At 39.8% G+C, this 20,463-nt stretch overlaps 1 protein-coding gene across 1 annotated transcript in view; it reads left to right on the forward strand.

Moving 5' to 3' along the window:
* Positions 1–20,463, forward strand: part of CD109 (CD109 molecule) — a 71,953-nt gene that overhangs the window by 6,817 nt on the left and 44,673 nt on the right. Inside the window, exons 3-5 of the mRNA XM_063389478.1 lie at positions 10,363–10,391; positions 13,979–14,209; positions 14,379–14,504. Coding sequence (XP_063245548.1) covers positions 10,363–10,391; positions 13,979–14,209; positions 14,379–14,504 — 386 coding nt within the window. The remainder of the gene's footprint in view (positions 1–10,362; positions 10,392–13,978; positions 14,210–14,378; positions 14,505–20,463) is intronic.

The following is a 20,463-nucleotide window of genomic DNA, read 5'->3' on the forward strand; positions in this document are numbered from 1 at the left end:
TCAGCAGGTTTCTGTGCCTGTTGTTGAATCCATCCTTCTAACAGGCCCATGAAGTTGTTTGCAGAAAAATGGGATCAGTACTTTATTTTATTGTTGGGATGCCGTTTGAGATTTGAGGGAAAGAATCCTTCTGTGACTCAAGGCTTCTGTGTTTGTACGTGGGGTTTTTCTGGTTACTATGGTCTCTGTTGATATCTAGCCAAGGCGGGTGTGGCAGATTGAGCACTACAGGCTGTTTCATCCTTCAGAAGGGTGGGATGAAACAGAAATGCAGGCAGTGGGGCAACTCTTACAGACAAGGGAATATTACATGTCCCAGTGTGCAGTTCCCTGCTGCCACTGTGAACTGCAGGGGCTTTGCAGCTTTTAGGAAAGGGAGGAGAGAGAAGAACAAACTAAAGGCTGTGAATTAGGGAAAAAAGGAAGTGATGACAATAAACAGGAATTGGTAGGTAACATGCTGTGAGAAACAAGAAGGGAAGCAAAGGGTGACAATTCCTGAGGAATTCATACTAAAAGGATAAGTACACACTAACAGAGCAGAGAGGTAAGAAATATGGTAACTAAACAAAATCTAAAGTGACAAAAAACATCAGAAAGAAGGAAAACCGTATATAGAAACTGTAAATGGGATCAGATTACAAAGGAACTTAAGCAGCATGGGTAACAGAGGACAAACTGGTAAGGCCAAACCATGAGTAGGAAAGAATGTGAAGGAGAGTAAGGTAGGGTTTTAAAATGCCATATTGGTAGCAAGAAAAAGAAAGCTAGCAAGGGATTTGGCTTCCTACTCTGATGAGAAGGGTTGCTGCTTCTGTGGCTTGCTACTCTGATGATTAATGATGCCAAGAGGCAGTAAGTGTTCAGTCTTCACTAAGATCAACTAACTGTCGTGGAAAAGGCTTAAGAATTAAGATACAAAAGGAGAGGAGCAGTTTGAAGAGTACTTTGGACAAGTAGATGTTTAGGTTTGATAAAATTGCCTGTAGAATATTTAAAGAATTGACTGAAATAATTTAAAATCTCCTAGTGAAGTTTTGAGAGCATGAGTGAACAGAGAGGTTCTGGAAGACTGAAAACCTGCAAAGGAAATGTGTTGCACTGTGGGTTGGAAAGGGTTGTAGGTGGAGAAGAAGCAGGATTTTGTTATATTTTGATTTTACTAATACTTTTGATAGTCTGGCGTGGCACTCTGACAAGCCAGCTGGGGAAGCAGGGACAGCATGAAATACCTATTTAATTTGTTTGTGGCTGGGTAAAAAATAGTGTTCATCAAGTAAGTCTAAGTGATTCACTCTCAAACTGGAAATGAGCTGCCCTGAAACTGTGTTGCTCAGTATGACTGACATGAATGAAAAAGGGAGATTGTTTATTAGATTAGTGCAGGGGTGGTAAGGACACTGAGAAAAAGGATTAAATTTTGAACTCATTTTGGCAATACCAGAAATGATTAGGGGAAAAACTGGAGTGTGATTTGCTAGAACTAGTGCACAGTTCTGCTTTTTTTGATGAATAAAAGAACATTCCTTTATTGGATGGGAAACACAGCGATGCAGTCTTACAGAAAAAGAGTGTGTGTATAGGGGGGTGATGGTTTAAAGGTAACAGAAGGTGAAGACTTGTAATTAATACTGTGGGGCTCAAAAAGAAGATAAACATTGAACTCAGAATATACACACAAGTATTTTCTGTACACTATGAGAAAGTGTTCTAGTAATCTTCACAGTCTAATTAGGCATCGTGAGGAATGCTGTGCTTGATTTTTGGCACTCCTCGTGGAGCCCGTGAACCAACTGGAGAAATGCCAGGGAGAGCACAGGGAAAGATCTCCCAGGAGACAAGTTCAAACCTGACAGAAGAAAATGGGCCTTCACATGAGATGAAAATAAATTGTGGAACTCCATGTCCCAGTTGTTGTGGATGGAAAACATGATTGCACAAATTCACAAGACAAAAGTCCATGAATGATTTGCCTAGTATAAAGACACACAGATTGCACAGGCTGGGAAGAGTACCCAAGGAAGGGTCACTGTGTGCCTGTTCACCTTTTACACTTTTCAGATGTCTGTCCTTGAGTGCTGCTGGAGTTTGGACATTAGGCCAAACAGGCTTTGGTTTGACCTGGGAGTCTCTTCAACATTCTGGGAAGGATCTGAGGAGATGGGAGGAACTGGGGTGAAGTATCAGGAGAAGTGTGCTGTGCACCTGCTATGTACTATTAAGTACATTAAAAGTAGCTTTAAAGAGAAAAGGGTGGTGGGAGGTAACAGTAGGTGGGTCTAAGGTGATGTCCTTAGTAGTGTCTAGTTAGAAGATCCAATATGAAATACTGAGTTAAAGAAATACCTGTGGAGGCAGCAAGCAGTTGGGAAATTAATGAGTTTCCAGTCATACAGGGGCGACTTCTCATGAGACCCTTATGACTGTCAGTGTTGCTGGTTTCCATGCTGTGCTGTCCGTGACTACTTGTTTGTGAAGGCAGAGTCGATATCCTGTCAGCAGAGATTGAATAGCAAGCATCAAGAGATGATGCTGGTTCACCAAGTTTCACTGCAGTCCAAATAAATATGTGCATGGAAAACATGGTTATAATGACAGACCACTTTTTTAGCTTACTGAAGGTATAGCTGTGGGGTCCAGGTGCTTATTTTGTATAGTTAGGGATTTATATTTACTTTATTTACTGATGAAGGAAGTCTCTGGTACTATTTTTATATACTCTAATAATTCTGTTGCCTCAGAAAAGTTATGTGACTTTGTCATCACAAACTTTGAATGTGTTCCAGAAAATGGAAGAAAACCAATAGAGAACAAACCTTCTTCCTTCACTCCCTCTAAGCAGAAATTCCAGTAAATTCTGAATGCATTATTTGCAGTGAATGAGTTTGAGAGGTGACTTGGCTTTGAAATTTTGCTCTATTTAGAGCAATTGATGTGATGAGGGGGTGTTAATACTGCCAAATGTCTGGCATGTACAGGCATAGCCATATTTTGTCCTAATGTGATTTTCTTGTGTTTTAAGTTGGAATAAAAACTGCAGCTACTTTAAATTGCCTTGATAGTGGCTTTGTCTGTGTTTATTTCATGGACATCAGAATGGATACTATTGGTGGCCAATAGTGCCCTGAAAGCAGGATGTGGAGATGTGTGAGTTTGTGTGTTTGTATATAGTCACTGAAGGGATGAAGTGTATTTCACATTTAAGTCTTAAGTCTGAGATTATTCTGAATTGTCTGTGTAGTTTCACAGACTGGATCTGATGTCAAGAAAGTTTCTTGTGTAGTATTCAAAAATTGCCTCCCTAAGAGCTGTAAATCTATAATTCATGTCAGTATAGTTGTTATGGTGTGGTAGCCAGTGGTAATGTCATATGCATAACAAGAAGTCCATGGATGGCTCTTAGGTTTGTCTAGGGAAAAAGTTGAAAAGAGGCTGTACTTGAGTTTAAGCAATGATAGTGCCTGGATAGTTCTCAGAAGGTCTCTGATTAAAAAGATTATTTAGTTTTGGAAATATGAAGCTATTCTGTTTTCCTACCCAGTATGCAGTGTTAGATAAACCAGAGAGTGTTTCTAAGTATTGGTGTTCTTGCAACCGACTGGTCTCTGACTACTCAGCTGTAAGTGGTAATAGTAGTATAATCCATGGAGTTGGTTGGTTGACTTCAGAAGATGGAGTGAAGAATTAAATGTCTGAATTATGCTTAGAGTCTGAAAAGGACCAGTCAGCAGGAAACATGCAGCTAGCTTGGGGAAGGGATCATGGATGTGGCAGGGCAAGGGAAGAGGCGCCCAGCCAGCAGCAGTATCTGTTGGTCTGAGAGGGTGGGAGATGGTGGTTTTCCTCAAGGGTAGGTCTGACAATGCTGATGAGGGAAGAGTGGCTGAATCAGTAGAAGGGACAAGCAGAGGGGTACCATGACTCCTTTGCCATGTAAGGTAGAAAGACACAGAGAATGCTGTGGACAGGGGGCAGAGAAGAGGAAGGACAGTGCCTCTTCTCTTCACACCTTCTGGTGAATCTGCATGTGTTCTGTCCTGGCAAAGAGTATTTCTGGATGTGCTGTGGTTGGGGTTTTCCCACTCTTCTGATCATGGAGATTAGGGAAAAACTTTCATATTTAGGTGGAGAAGGGTTTTTTCCTTGATGTCTGTGATAAATGCCAATCACTCGCTTTTTGAAATTTAAGAAAATTTAATAAAGAATAAAAATTGGTTACAAAAATATTAATACAATAATAAAAGTTTAAAAAGTTTTCAGAGACAGGACAAATAATGAGGCAATAAGAGCAAAGAAAGGTAGCCCAGGTCTACCGTCCCCTCTCCTCTCAGACAAAAGCTGCGAAAAAGAAGGGCCCCGTTAGGGAGAAGCATCTCTATTTTTGAGGACAAACTTTAATGATTATGCATACTTTATCTAAGAAAAGCCCGTTTGCCAAGAGCCTTTTGCAAAACCCCTGGTGTCCTGGAGTCTGGCTTAACCAGGTAGCTTTGTGGATTCAAGGAGATATGCATGGTCTGGCTTGACCAGGGTGGATTCAAGGAGATATGCATGGTCTGGCTTGGCCAGGGTGGATTCAAGGAGATATGCATCTTTCCCTCTGAAACATCCAAGAGGGGTTTTAGTCTGGCTTGTTGTAATTGTTCTCTCTGTGTAGAAACCTCCGGGTTATCTTCTCTTTGCTCTTGAGCTAAGGACAATACCTTACACACAATTCTTACTTAGATTCAATGTTAAAAACTACATTTACTATATTATTTAAAATGTTAATATTGCATAACTTTTCTACCTAGCATATTACATGCAGTAAATATCTGCGTAGAGCCACACATACAATATGCCTTTTTCACAATGTCAGAAAAATATCCCCACACTTCCCATTGCAGACTGAAGCTAAAACATGCTAGCAAACTGCAGAGTTTGGTAAAACATAGCTTTAACCACAAAAACATCTGTGCATTCTGCCTTTCTTCTGTCCTCCAGGCCTGTGGTGCCCTGTCTCTTGACCAGACCCTTAGGTGATAAATGTTAGTCCAGTTTAGATTATTCCCCTTACATCTTTCTCCATAGACAGCGCTGCTACTTTGCCTCTCTCTCCCCCTCTATAATTTCTGAGTGCTTTTAGCCTCCAGGTTTGCAAAAACAACTGAAAAGGATAAGGGGTGGAGGAAATAGGGAGGAGGGTCGGAAGCGGCTGTGGAGGGAAGTACGTAGTATGTAGTGCTGGGTTTTAGGAGGCTTTTTGGAGCAAGTTGTACCCCTTTGCTACAGCCCTGCTGGCCTCATTTGGCTTTGGATGTCAGCCCGAATGCTGACGTTCCCTGGCAGTCCCTGCTGTGTGTTTGAATGCTTATTGCCCCTCCTTCTGTCATCCTGGCCAAATTGAGCCATAACTTAACAGCAGTGGCTTAAGCTCTGTATTTTGGGCTCTTTGTGTAAATAATCAGTGCTAATTTGGGTGATAGCTTTAGCATGATAGATGAGGAGTATAACGTACTTAAAGCAAACTGTGAACTCAACAGATTTGCAGGTCTTCTTTGAAGAATAAGTGGTTTTCACTTCTTGGACAGCTTGGGCCATAGTATTACTGCTTCCATTTTTTTTTTAAACACAAAAATAGTATATATTTTGGATGGGAATAAAAATCTGGAAGGACGTTGAAGAACACTAATTTTTATTTATATGGTGTGAGTTTTTGAAATTGATTCAGCAGTAGAAAATAACTCCATTTGCCACTGCAAAGAAAATGTTTTTCTGTAAACATTTCTTAAGCATGAACACAGCTGCCAGAGCAAAGATGTGGCATAATTTCAAGAAATCAATCTGAAGTGATGCCAGTTATATTTTTTCTGTTTTCACACATTAGTAAGAAGGATTGAGGACATAGGTAGAAAAGTTTAAGTCAGAAAATCTGTTTGTAGCAATACCTGCCACATGAGCTAGAATATAGAGTCAGTGGTGACTTTATGTAAATGAGAGACTGAAGTGCAGCTTTACTGATATATATTGGCACAAGCTGTAGTTCACTGTGCCAAGCCATACAGTCATTTTTCTGCAATCTCTGTCCTTTTTTGGGAAGGTAAAGCATTTATGACTAGTCCTAGTGGTGTCATCTCAAGAACGGGTAGCGTAAGTTTCTGGGTTTGGGTCAGGCCCATGTAGTGGGAAGGATTTAAGATGCCATAGTGTCTGCGGGTCTCCATAAGTCTAAAAAAACTGTGCATGCGTTTACATAGAATTTTTTATATTTGCTTTATTGATAATAACACTATTAGAGTGACAAGAAATGACAGGGTAGAAAAATACTTTACTATGCTGCTGACATGTCACTCCCACACTGTCCTCTTCTGCTGGACAATCCTAAATGCCAAGGATTCAGAGGAAAAGGAGGCAGGACAGTGTGGCATTTGTTTACACTGTATTTCCTTCTATTTTCTCATTGCAGTAGTTATTGAATGAATATAATACAAGCCTCAGGAATTCTGTGAAAGAAATTGTTTTGCAAATGACGAGGAGAGGTATTTTTCTTCATGAAGGCTTATTCTGTTGGGAATTTTGGTAGTTTGTTTTCCTTCAAGATTAGTCTGGAACAGTCCACTGGATTTTTCATGTCTCCCCCTAAAACAAAGTCATGATTCCCAGCTGGAAGTATTCCCTAAATAATCTCTTGTGATAGCAGGGACCCGTGCTCTTGTCTGCTTGTTCCCTGCTCTGTCTCACTTCAGTTGTGCTGGTGACTGCTGCTGCAGAGAGCAGAGGGAATGAGTCAGGAGGGAGCATTTTGTGGTTAGCAGTGCTTGGTGTAGGTGGCTTAGCTGTTCTGGGCTCCCTTCTAAACCTACTTCTTCTGCCTGGAGTGAGTTACCTGTATTTCATAACTGAAGGGATTCTTTGCAGGGATGTGTTGAAGAAGACAGAAGACAGTTGCCATTTCTGGGGACGGTAGATGCCAGACTTGACTGATCTCGTGGAAGTGCTGCACCCTGCATTTGGGTTAAAGTCAGCTGTAGGATAGGAGGGCATGCAGCAGAGCAGTGACATGTGCTAGCTGTTGGACCATGGTTCATTCCTTACAAACCTGAAATTGCTGTATGATTAAATATAACTTCAATTCATCAAGTGAACAGAAAATTTGGTGAATTTCCTCTGTTCAGCACTGACATAAAAGAAACATTTTGCCTATAGCTCTTGCTTGAGCACATCCAAAGTCATCTCTGGGCATAGCTGAGCAGAGCTCCAGGGAGTTAACTGCAGCTTGATAGTCTCTGAGAACATGGGAAAACCTTGCATGACAGGGGAATCCACTGCAATGCTTAAGAATTTCAGATCTGCCCAGGCTGCTCAGTTCCTAGCAAAATAATTACGTAGTGACATAAATTGGAAGATTACCTCATGCCCTGGAGACTCTTTTATGATTCTCACTGGCTGGGAATTAGACAGCGCTCTGGGCTTTATCACAGCAGCCAGGGCGGCTGTGGCTCCCTAGCACTGCCTCAGAAGGTAAATCCTTTCTGAGTTGCACAAATGCAACTGTGATATAAATCTCCCTCCTCCCCAGGTCTTTCCCCATCTGTGTTACATTTTTACTTAGCTCTGACCTGATGTTAGATTTCCCAGGCTTGGGAACAGGAAAGAAACCCTGCCATAAGATTTCTGGCTTTTTGCATGCCACTTGTTCTCAAGGCAGGCACTGCCCTGATGAGAAAACTTGGCCTGCCCTGTTAAGGTTGCTTTGCACTGGTAGATGCTGCACAGGACTATGTGCAGCGGTTCCCCTCGTCACCCTGCCCTTGGGGTGTGTGGGTACCAGTGTGTTTGCACTGGTGGGGTAAAGATGGAATTAGAAACCCCGTGGTGTGGGCTATGGCACAAATATCAGAGTCACGCTTGGTGTCTCCCAGTGTGCTGAAGTCACTCCTGTAGCCATTGTTGTAACTAGCTGTGTGAATTAGATTAAAGCTAGCATAGCAGAATTTAACTGTGTGCATATCCACTCAGGCACGTGGTAAATGGTTTCTATTCCTTATTAATAACCAATTACCAGCAGTGACAAAGGTTATTTCTTTTTCTCTGGTATTATGGGTTGTGGTTGTACAGCTTCAGCACAGCCTTACTTCACAGAGGGAAAGAAACAAGAGAAGGGTTAGGGTTTTAGTGTATAACTTAGAGAAATTTCAGCAGAAATTTCAGGTGTACCATCTCTATTGCTAGTTACCATGAATCTTGCTCCCTCTACAGTGAAATATAATCCTCTAAGAAAAATTCTTCCTACTTAATGGTAACTCATTCTGTCCTGGGTTAGGAAGACATAAGTTTCCTTTAGCTAAAATGATGTCTCTTAGTGAAGTTGTTTGAGCATGGGGTTGTTTGGATGGATGTTGGGAATAAATATATTGGTGCATCTAGAGGTGTTTACATTGCCTGTGGATCAGGTACTCTGCAGGAGTTTGTAATGCCTCTCCTGGGTGCCAGACAACCTTGGCAAAGTGTGGGGGCTCCCTGCTGCTGTGAATTGGGGCAGTTTGTCCTCTCCACTGGCTACTGAGAAAGGTGTTTGGCCAAACACTCCTGTCTGGAAAACCTCAAAGGCCAATGGGGTTGCTCAGAGTCAATGACTGCATGAGATGCTTCTCAAGTGGAGAGAGGGATGATATGAAAAAATTGTAGGTTTAACAGCAACATAAACATGTTGTGGAAAGAACTGTGTTCCTTAGGCCCAGTACTGCCCATGCCTGTAAAGGTTTTGAATGCCAGAATGGAGTACTGGAGTGTGCTACCCACAGACTTCATTTGTGGGATGTGAGTCATTTGGTTTAACCCAGTTTATAATTTGAATAAATTGGTACATACTGGATAGCACTTTTCCTTTAGTGCTCCGGCAGCAGTCAGGACAACCTGTATTCAGTTCATTGAGATTCATTCTGTTTGCCGAAAGGAAAGCATCGACTTCTAAAATTAACATTTATTGAAGTTCAGAGGTCAAGTAATTGATTCATCTTGGAATGCCTTTAGGTCCAGGATCAAAAAGGACAGTAATAAATAAATAGATTTTTTTTCTTACTCTATGAAACAGTTGGGTAAAAGATAGGTGTAAACCTGTGGCTTTTTAGGAGATACAGAAAGGTCTAACTGGATAGAATCAGCAAAAGCAAATACGAGTCAGCAGTGTGCCTTGGCAGCCAAAAGGAGGAACCACATACTTGGGGGTCCATCAAGCACAGCATCACCAGCCAGTCAAGAGAGGTGATTATCCCACTGCACTCAGCTTTGTTGCTGCCTCACCTTGAGTACTCTGTGCTCTTCTGGGCCCCACAGTTTTAGGAGGTCCTTCAGTGCATCTAGAGGAGGGCAGCAAAGCTGGTGACAGGGCTCAAAGGCCTGTCCTGAGAGGAGCAGCTAAACGCTTTTGGTTTCTCTAGTCTGGCTGGGGGGCACTCCCATTGCTACAGCTTTCTGAGGAGGGAAGATGGAGACAGAGGTGTGATCTCTTCTGCCTGGTATCCAGCATCTCCAGTGCTAGGAGGTGTGGGCGTCCTTTAGAGCTGCAGCAGGGGAGCTTCAGGCTGGCCATTTGGAAGCATTTCTTTACTGGGAGGGTGGGCCATCACTGGAACAGGTTTCCTAGAGATGTAATTTATGTTTGAAACCCATCAGTTTAAGAGGATTTTAGACAATGTCGTTAATAACATGCTTTAACTTTTGGTGAGCCCTGAAGTGATCAGGTCTCTTCCAACTGGAATGTTCTGTTCTGTTCTATTCTATTCTATAATTCATGATGTAATTAAGATAAGAGCTGTGACACTAATGGCTTCATGGTGTAATGATATCCAGGAGTTAACAGGACATTTATCTGGATTCTAAAAATATATGAGGCCACATTATCTAAAATAGTTAAAGCTGTAAGTTATATTAACTCAAATATATTAATATGTTAGTTACTTTTTCTTATGGTGACATAATTCCGTGAGGTTAATTCTGGGTGCTCCTTTGCTTAAGAGTGATAAATCCCATGCATGATTTCAAAAATTTTAGTCTTTATCTGGGCTGCAGAATCAATGGAAAATAATAACTTGGGTGGCATAGAGGGTTGCATGGATCATAAAAGTGTTTCAATCTGTGTGAATGTAAAGAAAAATATTCAAGCAGAGAATGTGGAAAACAGCCCCCAGCAAACAGAGAAGTAATGTTGCTGTAGGTTGGCGTTCATGGTTTTGCAGCTCTGCAAAAGCTGTCTCATATCTTCCATCAACCATGTCAGGGGAGGAGCACTGCTCTTCTAAGGTGATTTTGATGTTTTGGAAGGTTTATGGTAGTTAATGTCACAGATTTCTGACAGTGTGATATTTCTTCTTTTTTGTTCAGATACCTTTGGAACTCTTGTTCTTCCAGAAGTAAGTATTTTTTTCCTTCCCTCCTTCCTCCCTGTGATTTACCACCCATTGGTGTTGATGGTATATTTTTGCATGTGATTCCAGTTGTTTTCACAATCTCTGAATGTATTTACTGACCAATAAATTAAGGGTTTTTCAGATCAAATGCTCTGCAGCTTGTTAGAAGTAATTACAGGACTTGGGAGCTGATTTCCAGCATCAACACAAGCTATCATAAAACTTGAACACAGAAATTTGATTTTTGGCTTTTTTTACTGGCTGATATCTATGTCTGTATTTTAAACACACCAGGAAGGCTAATAACAGCTGAAAAATTGTGCAAAGCAACAATTGAGAAATACTAAAAGAAAAATACATTTATATACAATCTTTACAAGGGTTTGGAAATACATATTCAGGAAAGTACATAAAAAACCCCAAAAGTGTATCTTGAATTGTGTGTTGTGTATGAATCCTGAATTTATGGTCCTGGATATTCATCTTGAAAACCCAATCTAAAGAATTATGTATTTATATCAAGAAAGAAGTTTTACCAAAGTCATCCACACGTCTGTGTATCCCTTAATCCTGTGGGTTTAAGTTCTGATCTCAAATAAACTGTCTCTGATTAAATAATATGGAAGTATTTGATAGATGGATAATCGATGACAACGAACAGCTCAACATTATGAAAATTACTAGGTTGAAATACATCTAAATGAACTATACATTAGCAAATGTAGAAAATTCTGTTAATTAAAAAAAAATTAAATTAACAAATTTCTTAATATAATCTGGCCAGGTCTTAAAATGATTAAGCACCTAAAACTAGGCAGGGTACTTTCCTCCCTCTCTTGCTATCTGAAGTGATGAAAATGTATTAATTTTTTAACTGCAAGATTTTCTATGCATTTGTGTAGCCACAGTAGACTTAAGTTTTGTCCAAAGTGTAATTTGCTGGTAGCAGAAGGTGGGTAGTGAGTTTCTGGATTCATGTCATCTTTTCCAGAGGAAACAGTAGCTGCTTTGTCTGAGGTACTTGTGATGGTGGTTGGAGTAGTGAGAAGTACGTGAGATGGCCTTTTTCTCTCTTGTGTTAGGACTGCCAGAATGGGGATAGTAATACCATTCATTTGGGATGTTTTGACTAAGATAAAATATTTTCACAGCAAGTTCCTACTACTTAGTGTTAAAAGCTGCCTTGCTCATACTTGGGTTGACAGACAACCCTTTAGAGAAGGAGTTGGTGGGGCTGAGGTAGTCACTAATACTGTAGCAATCATGGAAATGTTGTATTAGTGGAGTTTCTGGTGGCGTAGATGTGTGGAACAGAAAGTGAATTACACCTCAGCTGTCCTAATACACTGCCATAGCAATGCAAACCTCATTGTGTCTGACCTTTATGTCAAGAAAGGCAGTTTTGTCACCATGTTTGGGAAGGAAAGATCTTTTGAAATACAACAAGTATAAAAATCTAGGGTGAAACCCATACTATTTATCATTATTTGTGGTAGGAAAGGGATACAGGAAAATAGATGGGATCTCCAAATGGCTTTTTTAGAAGATTTAAATGTTTAAAGAAGAAATTGAAGACAATACTTGCAAGCATGTTAAAATAATGCTATAAGAATACAATTCACTGCAATGATGAAACAAAACAAGGTTATTTTCCCTCATTTTGATTTTGAATGCTTATTATGTGTCCTGGACTTCTTATAGTGAATCCTATCTTATTTTAGGGATTACAGCTTCTTTAGGAAATAGTAATAATCATAAATGAATATTTGAGGTAATAATAAGGTAGTATTTGACAGATGCAGTAGCTAAAGCTGTTCCTCTTATTTAAGATATTGCAGAATAATTGGCAAGGAATTTGGAGGGTGTTGAAATATGTGAATCATATGTTCTTGGCAATGTGTGTACAAAAACCTGCAGCTGAAGAAAATGCAAAATCTGTTTCAGTGTGGAATTTTGCATCTAAAATTTAATTCTATAAATCCAGATTTTAAACAGGGGATGTCTTCTTCCCATGTCATCATAGACCTGCTTATGGGTGAAAAAGAGCCTTTTTATTTTTCCCCCCTTGATTTCTTTTTCCTGGCTTGTTTTTAAAAACAGAAAGTCAACAGAGAGAGATGGAATTGTACCTGATTCCTCTTTATAGGAACACACCGAGAAGGAAATGTATTCTCTACAGACATTTGCATCTACCTCGTTTGTCACCCAGTGACATTTTGCCGTGGTTGTGAATCCCTGTTACCTCACTGCGCTGTTAAAATGAGCTTTGACAGCAGGACAGCCTTTCTTTATAGCCCTTGGTAGGATACTTTTGAAGTGCTGTGCGTGCTGAGTTAACAGCTGTAATTTTCATTACAGTGCAAGACGAGTGTTTCATTTCCATATGTTATGCTGAAAAATGCAAGCCTGTCTGCTTTAGTTGTCTTAACTTCAGAGGTTTTACTCCAGATTTACAGTTTTAACTCCAAGCAGGAGCATGTGACCCTTAAGCTTTTCAGCAGGGCTGCTGGTTGGAATGAGCTGTGTGCAGTGTTAAAACCCTTCCCCTTCTTCAAAGAGACATTCTGGTGGTACAGAAGCCAGCATCTGGGCTGGGATGTCCCTGGGGTCAGTGGTGGTCTGTGAAGGCTCTGCTCAAGTAAAATTCTGTGTGCTGCAGCATCTCTGCTTTAAGCCTTTCAACCCCTGTGACTGGGATTCCTCCCAGCTAACTCTAGGAAATGAAGTGATGCATCTGAATTATGAGATCTAGATTTCCTCTGTGAGCTGGAAAGACACAGAGAGAGAGAGAGAAGAAACCTGTGCATGATTTCTCTGATCTTATGTGGTCTGGATTTCCTTGCCAGTGATATCTGTCTCTTCTACCAGCACTGAAGGAGCCTTCAATGTCTATCCAAAATAAGTTAACCATATAAAATTTCTCTTCCTTTATTTCTTAATATTTTTGGAAGAATAATTATTTTACTTTCTAAATGAGTCACAGTATATGCTGTAGTTATGAATTATGAAAGTAAAATGAGACAAAAATCAGTGAGGTTGCTATTGGAAAGTAGTACCTCACCTCATGAGAAATAAATTCTGTATTTGATTTTTCTACCCCGTGGGACATGAAGCTAAGACTGTAAAAGAACAAGTGCAAAGTTCTCTTACTGTCCTGTTCTCTTGCTTGCACATACCTTCCTCAGATACTTTATTTTTGGAAAATTTATTAGAAAAAATGACAAAGAAAAATATTAGCCCATTGTATCAAACCAAAGAAATTTCTAAATAACTGAAAAGAGGGGGCACAGTCTTTGTATGTGTAAGACTGTGAATTGCATATGAATGCATAGATACTTATATTGTTGAATACCTGATTACTACTTAAAATTAGATGGAAATGTGTTGAAAAGATGCTTCTGATAAGGCATTTTCTGGTAGCTGTTAAAAGAATACATTAAAGTCATGAATGAAATCCCCTTTCTCTTTTTGAGAATTTACGTAAGTTGACAAGTTCAGGTATATATTAGTTCATGTCAAATGTTTTTTAAATAACAGTGTCTTCAAGAATGCTTTGGATACCTAACAGAGAGTCACTGTTTCTTTTTAAGCTGCCTCTGAACAGTGCTGCTGGGAATTATGAGTTACTGGTGGAGGGCCGTGCTGATGGCCGGCGCATCTTCTCCAACCGCACCAGCCTGATGTACGTGTCCAAGAGCACCTCTGTGTTCATCCAGACTGATAAATCCATGTATAAACCAGGACAAGATGTGCTCTTCCGGATTGTCACTGTCTATCCTGACCTTAAACCTTACCAAGTGTCTCTGAATATATATATCCGAGTAAGTATCCACAGGAACATGGGTAGATGTTAGAATGTGTCATATGTTCCAGAACATATAGAATGTGTAATTTGTTCTATTTGTAACAAATAGAGATGGTATCTATTTCTACCCAATTCTTGCTTGCAAGGCCACTCACATTTAACATGCAGCTTGACTTTTCTCCTAGGATCCTCGGAAGAAATTGATTCAGCAGTGGTTGATGGAGCAGGGTGATTTGGGTGTAGTTTCCAAAAAATTTCAGTTGTCAGTGAACCCTCCGCTAGGAGACTGGTCCCTAGAAGTGGAAGTGAATGTGAGTATTAACATTGCCAAATCACAGAGATTTATTTATTCTGCTAGATGTGTATAAAATTCTGTTTATGTTGCTGAAACTAGTTATAAACGTGGATCATGAGACAAGCAAGTCTTTCCCTCATGTCAAATATTGTGCAAGATACTATGCAAAGGTAATATGCAAACCTCACAAGATTTTCAATAGTATATGGTTTTGTAGGGAAGGATACAAAACCCCACATACATATTTTATCCTAAGGTCTATGTTTTGATTCCAGAATAAAAATGGTGCTAAAAAAGTGAAGAGTTGTAATACTAATATAAAAGAAAGATCTCACGGAGTAGAGGGGTTTTTTTTCTTTTTAGGTGAAATGCCCTTACATTTATTTTGCAAGCAAATACACAGAAATTTGTTGTACCACGCTGTGCAGCCAGTCAGTGTCTCAAGGGTTAAGGAACCAAGACTCTTTACAGAAGTTTGCCTAGTTTTAGGTGTGTTTCAGCAACTCTCAATGACTGATGAGTTACTGAGGAAAAAATAACTTTGTCAAATAAAAAGGATGACTAGTAATACAGAACTATTGCAAAACAAAACTGGAGGAGTCTGTTTGCATGTTGCTGTTGGTAGTAGTTTTCTCAGGCCAATCCTTCAAGCTGTTACACTCCTCATACACCATGGAACATGTTTCAAAAATAGCTGGAGGTTTAGCTGCCCAAAACTCTGTATGTCAGGGTTATTCAGCCTGCTTTTAAATACCTATAATTTGGGAACTGCATTTCCTATTTGGCTTGCAGTGGCTTTTCAGAGACATTTAGCAAGTATAAACAGGACTGCTTAATGTTACATAATGAGGGAGATGATGGGTAGAAAGGAGAAAAACCTCAGGTGATCATGTATTACTTGGGAGTAACATTTTCCAGTACCAGTTACATGTTTGATAGATTTCCATAGGCTTAAGTACATGAGGGTAATGCTCAAGTGAGTGTCAGGACTGGATTTTTCAAACAGTTTGTCATGTGGGTGTGGAGTTGTTGCTGTTGTCTGTGTTGGGAAAAATGTATTAAGTTGTTCCATGCTCCTCCCTGTGCTCTGCCACTCCTTCTCATCCCCTGACTGCTGTTCAGCAGCCTCTCAGTCAGGCTGAAGCAGCTGTAGTCGTGCTGAGATCTAAAGTGCAGTGGGGAAGTGACCCAAAGTGCAAAACATCTGTGTGTTTTTCTTTGCCTAGACCAGACCAGTTCCCTGATCCAGCTCACAAGCCATCCCCACTCACAGCTTTTGTAGGTGCTTTTCAGCAGTTGGGAGAGTGTGGCTCAGACATGGAAACAAAGGCTGGTGGCAGTGGTGGGCTCCTTCAACAGATCACACGCCAAGCAAAAAATGTTTGTGAAATGTTGCTCAGGCTTTCTGCAAAGGCTTGAGTAATGCTGAAATTAGGAGATAATTGATGAAGGTATTGTGGCAGCTGTTTTCAGGATTTGAATGAGTGCCACTCCCTCTTGAAACAAAACCAAAAAGAAAAAAAAATTGTAAAGTTGAAAGAAAAATGCCTTGTAAATTCATCTAATGAAATAGCTGTGAGACAAGTGAAGTGAAGCCTCAGTAGAGTGTAGTTGATGGTATTCTAGCTTTTAGCCATGCTACAGAGGGTTAGTGATCTTGGAAAATATGTGTCAGAGTGGCAATGTCTCTCAAGTCATGAGTAACAAAGAGAAAGTAAATAGGGAATGTTTTGTTCCTGTCTATTTCAACATATAGCTAAAGGGCATCACGTAAAGGAGGTAAAGGGCGATTTCAAAATGACTGAAACATAACTGAACTGCAGAGCATAGCACTAGCAGTTGTGAATACTGAAAATTATGAATACTTGTGAATTGTGTTGTGAATACTAGTTGTGAATACTGAAAATTTAGGTGGGGTCAAAAAGTGTCTGGACAGATTCACAGAACACTCCGTTGAGAACTGCTAGTTAAAAAGGCCTTAGGTGTCAGCTCGAGGCACAGTGTCACTCCTGGCTACCCTAGCTGATGCAGTTCTCTTGGTGTTCTCCGTTACTTCATGGTTGTCTTATTGGGTATTGCATTCTAACAGCACAGATTGCTGGAGTAGCTGAATACAAAGGAACCAAACTTGTGATAAAAGGTGATCAGGTTAAATGGTTCCTTTTGACATTTAAGCTCCTTGAACTGAAAATTGTAGTAGAGGAGAAAAAAAAAAGAGTATATAATAAACCAAAATTTTTAGACCTTGGTGTCCAGAAAAATTGGCTATTCTTAAACTGCTTATCCTTTGGGAATGGAACAGCAATGCCAAGTCCCACACAGAAATCCTTACGTTTACTTTCAGGCCCCCTATTTCTACAGCATGTGCCTGCAGAGCATCTTCATTGATAATGCAAGATACCATAAGTGGCTTTTGCAATATTCACACTATTGGATTAGGTCTGCCTAGTGTGTTGTCTCACACACTTACTTTTCTGAAAATGTGTTAACCATTGGATTAATGAAACCCACTAGACAGCTTACAGAATGAAGGAAAATAACTTTTCTGTTGGGAAACTACTTTATTCTCTTGGTTTTAATGGAGTTTATGCTGTGAAATACAAGATCATATGGGATGGGATTCAGTTTGAACATTAAGGTGTGTAGGAGTCTCTGTGTTGGTGATATAGTGGAGATTTAGCTGGTGTTCAGTGAAAGCTAGTGAGTGACTAGATCACTCCTCATGGGTATTCCTAGATATTAGCTGGATATTCCTCTCTCTTCTGCAGCAGTTCTGCTGTTCAAAGGAGGTGTAGGTTTCGTTGTGTCATATATAAAGTTGCATAGATTTCACCACTCTTTCTGGTAGCAGAGGTCACTGAGAACTTAGGTTTACCGCTAGGGAAGACTTAGTACATGACTGGGATTTTTAATAGATTTGTCTTCCTATCCTTAACTACTCTGCCAGCTCTGGCTCTGCCTGGCATCCAGCCCAGCTGATGGATCTGTTGAGGCTTTAGGAACATCTTCATATGACAAGCCCAGACTGATCTATGCATGACTTAGCTATCCTGATGCCATGACCTGGACTTTCTAGTTAAATACCCAGCCTTTCCTTCTTACTTTCCCTCTTGTCTTAAGAGAATTGTTAAATAACATTTCCGTTCTCGTTACTACAGATCAGTTTCCAAGCGTACTGAGTCTTGATTTTTGGAAGTGCTGCCTCTGAATCCTGTTTTAAATCAGGTTTTGGCTGCTTGCTGCTGTTAAACATCCTGTAGTATTTTTAATAAAAGTTCAGGTGTTAGTACAGCTGTTCCAGGAAAACTCAAGACAGAGTAATTACAGTCTGGTTTCCAAGTCTCTACCTTGTATTTTAGTTGGATATCTTATATTTCCTGTTGCTGAAAAACTTCTAGTTGCTGAGTTTTGGTAGCATGCGCCTTCAACCAGAAGTTGTTTCTAGTTAAACAGCATTTTGTAATCTAATTTATGGAAGTTGTTATGTATCAATTTATGATCAAACATTGAGGAGTAGTAGTGTTTCAGGTGCAACAAGGGCTTTCCAAAATATTTTTAAGAGTATTACATTTTTTTTAAAGCTTCAGCTATAAAGCAAACTTTCAAAATCAACTGGGAATGATTACATACTTTACATGTTGAATTTTTTAGCTTTTGAGGTTTAATGTATGTTGCAGTGTATCCACAGTGAATTCTGTCATGTTTTACTGCTAGGTCAGTTATGGATTTCACATTTGATGTGTTAAGTTTAATGTTGTGTATATAATTGCTTAAAAAATGTGTCCCACTTCCTCAAAATCAGACATAAAGCCTTTGACATTGCCTGAGTATTCAGTGGTTTGCAACTGTGCACAGATACTCAATCAGGATCTGTTAGTGTAAATAGTGGTGAGACTGGTGGGACTGACTAGTTTCTGGAGACTGTACTATTGAATTTGAACAGAATTTCATTTTGGAGTTTGTTTCTTGCATGTGAAAACAAAGCATAGAAGTGATCATGAAGTGCTTCTGTTCTGTCTAGACAAAAATCTGTTTTATTTAGCTGCAAAGCCAAGGTGGAAGAGTGCTCCTGACAGGGCCCGTGAGACAATGAGGTAGCCCCAGGAATGCAGCCAGTGCCAGCACTGCGCTTTTCCAGGGCAAAGCCCTGGACCACACCCAGAGTCTTTCCCCATGCTCTGACAGCGATGCATGTCTATGTCAGAAACAAATAAGAAAACAGACCCAGACCACATTCATTTTAGGGACTTCCAGTTGCCAAAGAAGAAAAAAAATCTGTGAGGAGCAGCTTCTGTGACCTCACTTTGTTGGCTCGGACCCAGTGAATTAAAACAGGAAGGTTCATCACAGCAGAGCAGAATCGAGACTGGAGTTATTAGGGATTCTTGGATGTCAGGATACACAGCATCTAAGGCTCCCCTGCAGAAAGGCTCATTCCCATCATCCCAGAACACTTACATAGATCTCTTTTTGGCAATGCTTTCTAACTCTGGGTGATTGGCAAAGAATTCAATAGATGTTCTGCAGTTTAAGAAAATGCTGATTTACAGCAAAACGTTGTTAGTCTGGAAGGGTGATGTACCTAAGAAGCAGGAGAAGGCATGGAAGACAAAACCTGTACTAGAATAAAACAGCTCTGGAAAAAATGGAATAGGCATGGTGTTGTTTTCCTATCTTGAAGAAACCCCCTAAAAATCTCTCTTGGGTTGTGCATATATAACTAACTGACTAACTGCTTGTCTCAAAAGCCACTGTTCCTGGAAACTGGTTTAGCAACTTCTGCTTCAGTATATTTGAACAATATTTGCCAGAGAGACAGCCTTGCCCTGATGAACTAAAATGATGGAGTGGTTGAAGTGCTGTTACTTGTCCTGCTTCAGACTAGCTTGGCTAAAAAATGTGTTAATGGAAAATCTGGCTTAGTATTCACATCATCAAGATGATCAAGTAGGATCTTTGCTTCTCCCTGAACAATGAAGCACAGCTTGATTTCTGTCATAAAGCTTGTCATCTCAGAGAAGATGCTGCCAGGAGAACTAGTCTCACTCTAATCTCTGTTTCCTACTATTTACAGTTATCTAAGTTTTTAAATATATTTTTTTACATTTTTACTTCTAAGATAATGGGAAACAATATTTTATTTTCAAGGGAGATGATTTTCAACTGTGCTATCTGGGGTAACATTTTGTTCATGGTTTGCTTTATGGCAAGGGTCACATATATAATTAGTACTGGAAATAGTGCATAGAGCAAGATGTGAGATGAATTCACTACAGGTCATTTCCCTAAGATTCGTTTTCCTAAGACTGCCTGATAGTAATCTGATTATGGACTGATTTATGTATGTCAATGCTCTGTAGCATTTTGTGTTGCAAAATTATGATTTGCACAAGTGTTGTGAAAATAGCTGATTCTGAATGTATATTCTCAAACCTAGAAATATAAATATGGCAGTTATTTTGGTGATCAGTGACTTAATCATGAAATTGGCAGCAATCTGATTTTTACTTTGATAGGAGTATTTTGCTAAGAAATGTATAAATACAGATATATAAAGGGCATGGTCTGAGATGCTTAACTTGCAAAGTTGTTGATCAGGTAACAAAGGTTTGTAATTATTTCCAGTTTAGGTCCTGGTCCTAGGGTTTTTACCATAAGAGTTCTCAGTTTATCCTCTCTTGCTACAGTCATTCCTACCTGATGCCACCTGACAGTTTGTTATCCATATTCATTCTTCTTTTCTGTCCTGAATGAAATAAGGAAATAAGTCAAAAATTTAGAAAAAATTAGGAAAATAGAAGAGAACACAAGCAGCAGCACATTACGTAATTTGTTTATTTCTTTCCTTGATTTTAAGTAACAATTAGCTGAGCCAAGAAGATACAACACAAGGGTATCTCTGCTGAAGTAAGTAGGGCTGTAGACTGTTACTAAACTGCAGTCACCTTTTGAGAAATGTAGAATCATATGATTAT

Source organism: Prinia subflava, chromosome 2 (genome assembly GCF_021018805.1).
Source record: "Prinia subflava isolate CZ2003 ecotype Zambia chromosome 2, Cam_Psub_1.2, whole genome shotgun sequence".
NCBI classification, from domain to species: domain Eukaryota; kingdom Metazoa; phylum Chordata; class Aves; order Passeriformes; family Cisticolidae; genus Prinia; species Prinia subflava.